This window comes from Aspergillus nomiae, assembly GCF_001204775.2.
Source record: "Aspergillus nomiae NRRL 13137 chromosome Unknown contig00083, whole genome shotgun sequence".
Taxonomy (NCBI): domain Eukaryota; kingdom Fungi; phylum Ascomycota; class Eurotiomycetes; order Eurotiales; family Aspergillaceae; genus Aspergillus; species Aspergillus nomiae.
The window spans coordinates 20,132-28,181 of record NW_015378138.1 but is presented as its reverse complement, the minus strand read 5'-3'; the positions used below and the strand labels follow the sequence as shown (position 1 = coordinate 28,181).

The window sequence follows — 8,050 nt, the reverse complement described above, 5'->3', positions numbered from 1 at the left end:
GGATACTCATCGAAGTGGGTAATTTACAGACAGACAGTGACCAGCATGACATTCCATCACTATATATCCCTCACACATAGTAATATAGTTTAAGATTCGGGCCGCTAAGCGGTCCCACAACCGGCTTACTATTTGGTCTAGATCGCCACTAACCAATTCGAAGATTATGATACGCTCAACTTAGTGCCTCGAGCTTACTATATATACCTGCTCTTCCTTCCATACCCCTCGGTAAAGTTTGAGGTGCATTGGTACCATTATGGACGAAGGACAAGAAAGGCTGGGCTTCAAGCCAGCGCCGTCTCCATGGAATAATATACGGTCACAGGTGTTTTACTCCGTTGCTAGAGCCAACTGGTCATATGGCCTTCCGCAGGCTTCATACGGTGATCTGGAAGCATCTGCGCCATTCTCGGATCCTGAAGCCAGTGGCAAATTTGAAGGAGGCTTCTGTGTGTGCATGATAGTTCGGTACCTGGAGTCTCCTGTTGGTAAGCAATGCTCATATCTATACTATTGATAGGTGGAGAAAACTTAAAATTTTCTTTTTGTTGTTATAGGACCGTATGACGAACTCCTGTGGGCCCCGGGAGTGTTCCAAGACCCTCGCCATGATAAGCCCGTAAAGAGATACAGAATTACCAGGATATATGTATCTTCACTAGACTCGGTTTACAACGGTGCGAATCCTATCTCCCGTATCGATCGTGTAGAAAATGCTAATTCAGAGCGCAGGCCGAAAGAATTGGAATATACCAAAGACCGTGAGCACCCCCAATCTCTCTTAGACTGAAATTCATCAATTACCTTGGAACTCACCACGCACATCTGCTTCAGCTGGCCAATTTCGAATTCGTTCCGTCCGATTCCCACTATCCGCCATACCGCCAGATCAAGGTCTCACTACCCGACAGTCCAGACCAACCATTCGTTTCCTTGGATTTACAGCCAATCCCATTGATATCTAGACCCATATTTCCCATTTCCACGAGCTATATTCCGATTAATCTCGAGACTGTGATGCCACCAATACCCCAGTCTGATGACTGGAGGGAGAGTGGATTGGTAGGCAGCGAGAATAACGAATGGAGATCTGTTCAGGTCGATATAGCCGGTAAGGCTGGTGTGATTAGAGTAGGAGGAAAGCTTGGCGATGGGGAATCATTCCCAAAACTGGATATGACTGGATTGTGGTTCTGGGTAAATGATGCAAAAATGGCATGCAAGAATGTCGGGGAGTAGGGACCCTGGATGTTAGAGAGAGGGTAATGAATAATTGTTCCTACGGTAGCAAGTACTCTGCTAAACACATTATGGTGCAACACTATCACAACCTTCAGCCTTGGCAGGTCTGCTTGCCAAAGAGATGATTAGCCCTAATACCATGGCCGACAAACAAGAGACATTCAGGTGAAATTTGGTATCTTTTCGGAGACATCATTATGTACAGGGAAGGAAAATGCTCTATTCGGTTTGTATAGTTACAGAGATGATTGGCTCATCAGTGACAAGTCTATGGAGACAAAAGTTGTCTATGGCCATCCAGAGTGAAAAACGTCCTTTCACTAGCCAGGGTGAATACTGGTTAGTGCTGGGCAAGAATCTTAGCAGCAGCTTGCTCGGCAGCAACCATGATGGTGGCCTGGATGTTACCCGTGGGGAGGTCAGGGTGCATACTGCCGTCAACAACGTACTACAACAGTTAGCAAAACGCACACCTAGAGACACTATAATCCAACTTACCAGGTTGTCCATGCCATACACCTTAGTGTTGGTGTCGACCACGGATGTGCCGTTCTTGCGGCCGTCGTCGGTGCCCATCTTGGCGGTGCCGACGTAGTGGACACCCATGGATGGCGAAGCAAGGATCGCAGAGGTGTTAGTGTTGCCCTGCAGCTTGAAGCTGGTGGATGCGTCGGTGATGTCGTACAACAGCTGATCGACGAACAGCTTTGCGGCTGTCCAGTCATCGGCAGTCTGCATGTAGGGAGACTTCTCAAACACGGTGTTGCCCTTGTCGTCCAGGCCGAGGACTCCAGAAGAGGTCAGACCATGGGTCATGTAGGCTGTGATGGCCAGAATACCCTCATCGGCAGGCGCGCAAGATCCCTGGTAGTACCGGGTATGTCCGTTGACCTGGTTCGAAGTGAAGAAGATCATGCGGTGCTTGCCCTGGGTAAGAACTCCGCTGTTCTGGCGGTACAGACTGATGTCGGCCGTGTCGGAACCATTGACAATGCTGTCGTAGTCAAGAAGGCCAAAATCAGCACCGGTGTCAACATTGATGCTGAAGATGGGATGATCCTTGAGTCCAACCCCGACAGGCAGTTCGATCCATTCCTCTTGCGGAGGAACAGTGACACCACTCTTCTTCGCGGTTTCGATCTGCTTCTTAGGGCCGATACCGGAGTTAAAGAGCAGTCGGGGGGTAGAGAGCGCTCCAGCCGCCAAAACCACACGACCATGGGGCGCAAGGGTAACCACTTCAGTTTGTCCAGTGACGGAGTTAAGAACTTCAACGCCAGTCACCTCACTGCCGGATCTCACGAGACGGTTGACCTTAGAGTGAAGGCGGAGGGTGAAGTTGTCGAGATCCTTGGCCAAAGGCAGATAGGTACGAACAGGACCAGCACGCTTCTGATCCACGATGTTCCAGGCCGGGTAACTGTAGATCTGGTGCTTCTCATTGGGAGCTGCAATCATGTCGACAGACTTCCAACCTAGGTTGTTGAAGAATCCGGAGAGCACTTTGTAAAGACCTTGATCGTAACGCTTGCCATCGGCAGAAGGCTGAATAGTTCCGGGGTTCCGTTGGTACAGACGCTCCGACGCCGCCTGGACATCCTCCCATTTCCATCCCTGGGGCCACTTGTCGTCGAAATCGCGCTCCGGGGGGTGGACGAAAACCATGTAATTGAGGGTGACACCACCGCCCAAGACGCAGGCGGCTTGCCCATCGGTGTCTGTACAGATGTACTGATTCCAGACGTCCAGGTTACCAATATCGGCCGACAGTCCAGGAAGATCGACGGGGGTCAAGGTACGGTTCCAGCTGAGCGTTTCGTTATTGCCGGTGCTGACAGTGGGACCGACACCACGCTCCAGTAGAAGGACATTCTTGCCTGCTTCGGCGAATCTCTCTGCTGTGATGATACCAGACGGACCACCACCAAAAACGATATAGTCGTAGGTGTTATTCTTCAAGGCGGAGACTGCGGAAAGCGAGGCGGCCAAAGCCCCTGTGCGAAGGAACCTCATGTTGAAAGATAGACACGGAGGTCAAATGCCAAGGAATAAGAACTGCTTCTACGCTGAAGATACTATACAATATATTATATATGACGCTGAGAGGTGTGGAACCACCGTTGTGGATCGGTAATCCTGGATTTTTATTACTCAAAGACTGCATTCGGGTAAGAGTTTTCCGATCCACATTGTTGACTGCGATGGATAGATTCCACTCAAGCCTTTCCATCTCCTTTCGTTTAGCCGGTGGAATTCCCTCAGGTACTCGAGATTTTCTGCTGAATGAGGTTTAGAGGAATTCTTCAAGATCCACTTGACCATGGATATGGAAATGAAAGTGGAGCTGCTGTGCATTATCAATCAGCACATAAGCAGCTTGGCGATGTCGATTGCTTGCAGAATAACGGCAGAAGATTGTGGGTCCTGGTCTTGATAACCAAATCACGGCAGTTGAGTCCCGGGATCTATCTCCGTACATCCGTATCAGGTTAACGACATAGGATCATTAATGTTAAAAAGGTGAAACAGTTGTTCTCGCTTGGGTTCTTGTCTTCGCGTCGTTGTCTGTATACTCGGGTTCATATACATAATCTCTGGAATCTAAACTATATTTGCGGACATCATCTCCCGGATATACTTCCTTTGAGATATGATGTCCAAGCTTGCCACTTGAGCCCTGGAGTTAACTGAGGTCCGTGGGGGCGTTCCTTGGAACCCTATGATGTGACCTATCCGCCACAAGGCCCACTGCCACGTTTTCACTTGCCCGGGCCCAGGTTTATATTTTATGTATGGGCGCCGTACGTCCTGCAGTTCGAGATCTTAATCCGAGGAGATCACTCTTATCTAATCTTTCCCCTTGATCTGGTCGTCAAACTATCAAACCTATATCGGCTTGGAAGTATTACCACTATATGCCTAGGTCTTCCGGCCTCACTGAGCAATTATAGTGCTTTATATGGGTTAGCCAAGTACGCCACTAGTACTCGGTCAAAATACTTTTTGTAGTAAGGTTTCCGTGTGCAAGGGAAGATGGCCTCTACCCTTGTGCGCACCATAGCCACCAGACCCATCGTGACGCTTGAAGGTGGGCCAGGTGTATATCCTGGGCTCGGATCACATTTGTTCCAGGAGTAGACCGACAAGACACCCCGGCTAGAGCCCTTTTCAGGTAGTATTGCCGGTGCATACTCATCAAGCCCTGTGTTGTCACTTTCGGCATCGCCTTCACTATTTGGTAGACGGTGTAGTCTAGCACTGTATACTAAATTCATATTGACGAATCGCACAACGACCAGGGCATTCTCCGAGGCTACCCAGAAACAGATGGTAGCGGAATAATGTATACCTTAAAATGGCTGTTTGTTGGCCATTGTGGCACTCATCAGCCACAGCATGGCAGCCCTCGATGTTGTCTCATTCATACACCAAAAGCGTAAACAACACCCATCTAAGGTGCGAAGTCCGCTTACCACCGATCCTTGACATATCTTCAAGGTACGGCTACTGGAAGGCTCAGGGCTGGAGATAATCTTGATTCTTGATGGTGTTGCTTGCACTATTTCTTCCTGTGGGAAAGACATACCTTAGGGGTCGAAGCGGGGATATAATCCAGTACTCCATGGAGCTAAGGTCAATTTCTGTTTCTTGTGCTATTAACACAATGCATCAGTAGTCGCATACTTAATACGAGATTATCGCTAATCCTTACGATGGACTCCCTCTTCACACTGACTTGAGCAAGAGGTGCGTAACCTTCTTACCTGAGCGCAAATTCGGCTCTATATTAAAAATGACTAGCGAGTCAAATTGAGCTCTGGAATAACGACTAGTCATGTCGTCTATCTTTCTTCCGTATGAAAGTCTGTATATACTCATAAATTGATTGTACTATTGCTTTGCATGTGTTATTCTGTCCATGTCTACGATAGTAATACTACCTTTGCGGCATATGTCTATTCTACATCTACTGTATGTCACTACAGTTGGCAGATAGTAGTAGCTTCAGCATTGGCAGGGTAATCCCATATGTAAAATACAGACTACCCAGTCTAGTACTAGTCACTGTAATATGCAATAGTAAAAGAGGTACCAACTGATCACTAATTACCATGGGGTTCAAATGAAAGCCGCTGTGTTAATCGCGACAGAAAAAGGCAAGAAATGCATGCCTATCAATGTCGCCATTGACCAACTTGCTATTTCCCTTCACCGAGCCTCCACGCATATGATGCTTCCGAAGACTTGAGGGTTTCAAGCCATCAACCATATCTCCATTGATAACCTTAGAGGACTCGTCCATCTCAGTATCCTGGTAACAATGACAAGTCTCCTTGGCCTGTCCCTGGGGCTCTCCATCCTCAGACATTGAGCATTCGCTGATACTATCCGTTGCTAAATGGCCATCAGTTGCTTATCTAGTAAAGTCTAAGGGATGTGGCACATACACTCCTGGCTTTCAGTGTTTTGATGTCTGGTCATTCTAGCAACCATGTCTGCTGGGATAATACGATCATCTTGGAAGTGGTAACGTCGATCTTCTATATGGCCGTCGCGTCTATAAACGACGGTGGCAAGTCCTATGTCACGTTGAGGATCGACGGGCAGTTCGACCGTTCGCTGAGTTAAGTTAGTGGGTCTTCAAGAAGCATTTAAAGAGGGTAACAGTTTGCGCACTTCCTCACTACTGGGAGAAGCAAGCCTCTGAGGTGTAGACATTTCGACGAAAGGATAATGGATATTATATAATCCCAAAAGATCAGCATAAAAAAATGGCAAGTCTCTCAGCATACGCAACAGGACGCTTTCCTCCCTCCTTATATAGGCCGTAAAGTCTCTCTAGAGATGCAGGCCTGATAGCCAGACGGCAGGGGTGCCTTGTTTGACAGGGATTATATTCCGAGGCTTTACAGCCTCACGCCCATCTGGAATTAATACTGGGTTTCGCTATCTAGTACGTCAAAGCGTACCTACTTCTATTGGATAGATATGGATCTAAATCTCCTTCTAAATTTCCTAGTCACCTTCTTACAATTAGCGAACCCTTTAAATGGCCACCATTTGCTGTCCACATTGTGATATCAAATAGAGTCAACGCACGTCATCACTTTGATGGTATGTACCCAATACATATTCCCTTTCGTGACTTGCCAATATAGGGTATTTCTCACACACAATTTTATGATAAACCTTGGTGAAATGGCCCAACAAATGAGGGGTGTGACTAACGTAGCGCACCCCCTCCCCAGCTGGTACACTAATTTAGAAGTGTGATGCGAAAGCCCACGCACGCTAGACATGATGGTTCACGAGTCAGGCGAGGGGAATACCCCCTTTCTATCCATCAAAAATAATCCCGACCCTTCCGCGTGGTCAAAACTGACGTGAGGCCGTGCGGCTTTCAGGAACTGTCTCATTTCTGATCTGGCGAACGCAGAATGGAAACACCTTCCTTCTACTCTCCACTGCCCAATGCCCACTGCATCCAGATAAAAGGTTTGAACTGCCTTTGGTATGAACCGTGTGACCTACCGAAAGACTTCTCTGTTCTCCAAGACTGTCAATTCCGGGGGCGCGACAGAAGGTGCTGATCCACCGCGCCAGTCGCGCCAATTCTCTACACTAGTCAATGGGATCAACAGCTCGGTTCACGTTCCAATTTCCCCGGCCAGTCACATTGCATCACCTCGGGTCCGTGTCCTATGACTGGGCCTTGCATACGAGCTTCTGTTACCCTTCCCAGTGGCTCCACGTTGTTTTCGTTCTCCTCGGATCGCCAATGTCAGTCTCGCCTAATTTTATCCCATTGTGGTAGGAGTCTAAGGGTCAATACGTGGGCACGAGGTAGCAGAGGCTCAAAGTTTATTATAAAGTCATCCCCACTAGCTACCCCTTGTCTATATTTTGATTTGTGAAGTGTATGTGCTACTGGCACCGTTGTGAAGCTGGGCGTATAGACCTGTCTTGGCAATCTATTCTCGGGCATTAGGTAGCGATCGTCATCCATAATGATGTTATCGTACGATCTTCTCTCTGATACGCTCCTCAGGCCAGCATTGATAGTCCAACATGAAGGCGAAAGAATGCCTGACTGTTCTTACTGATATGAGAGCGAGAACGAAACCCCACATGCCAAAGAAATTTAGTAGAGATTACCTCCTACAGGAGAAAACGACCGATAGACCAAGTGGTGAGAGAAGGGGGAAGAGGGGTTTGTTCCTCGAGGCCTAGAGGAGCAACTAGAGCTATTTCCGGGCTTCCGCGGCCTGCTTTGGAACCATGGATCGAGGTGGAGCCCATCTATCTTTCCCCTGTCATTTTTTCTCTCTTAGCGTTTTCATAGGGCGGCTATGGCCGATAAATCCACGCTAACACCGATGACCCACAGACTCAACGTATCTGTAAGTTCTGTACTAATTGCAAGTCATGGCTCATCAAACACCGGCACTTATAGTCTCCCAGTATCATCATTTAACGACCTATTGGATAGCCTTATCAGTCTCATTCTCTCCAAGATGGCGGATTTTCGATATGTCTTGACTCCAAATCTCTACATGATATCGATTGATATTATTCTAATTAGGAATGTACCAGACATATATCGGATAGACAGCGCGCTTGTATCAAACCGCCGGAACTTTCTCAATTAAGATATACAGGGTGATACATATATATATGGCTTCTTGTATCTCGTAATCTATATACATTGGGACAATCGGCCTCGTCATGATCCAAAAACTATGCAATCGCCTGAAGACTTACCAGGTTGGCATCTCTCCAAATGATAGTTGAAGCTGGAGGGCTC

At 47.7% G+C, this 8,050-nt stretch overlaps 2 protein-coding genes across 2 annotated transcripts; both read right to left on the bottom strand.

Moving 5' to 3' along the window:
* Positions 1–1,585: 1,585 nt before the first annotated feature.
* ANOM_005908 (putative cellobiose dehydrogenase) lies at positions 1,586–3,258 on the bottom strand (the record flags this gene model as incomplete). The annotated part of the gene is made up of 2 exons (XM_015551165.1): positions 1,586–1,693; positions 1,744–3,258. 2 exons carry the CDS (start codon positions 3,256–3,258, stop codon positions 1,586–1,588), a joined length of 1,623 nt encoding a protein of 540 aa, XP_015408308.1.
* Positions 3,259–5,383: 2,125 nt separating this feature from the next.
* ANOM_005907 (uncharacterized protein) lies at positions 5,384–5,964 on the bottom strand (the record flags this gene model as incomplete). The annotated part of the gene is made up of 3 exons (XM_015551164.1): positions 5,384–5,640; positions 5,694–5,865; positions 5,923–5,964. 3 exons carry the CDS (start codon positions 5,962–5,964, stop codon positions 5,384–5,386), a joined length of 471 nt encoding a protein of 156 aa, XP_015408304.1.
* Between the last annotated feature and the right edge of the window lie 2,086 nt (positions 5,965–8,050).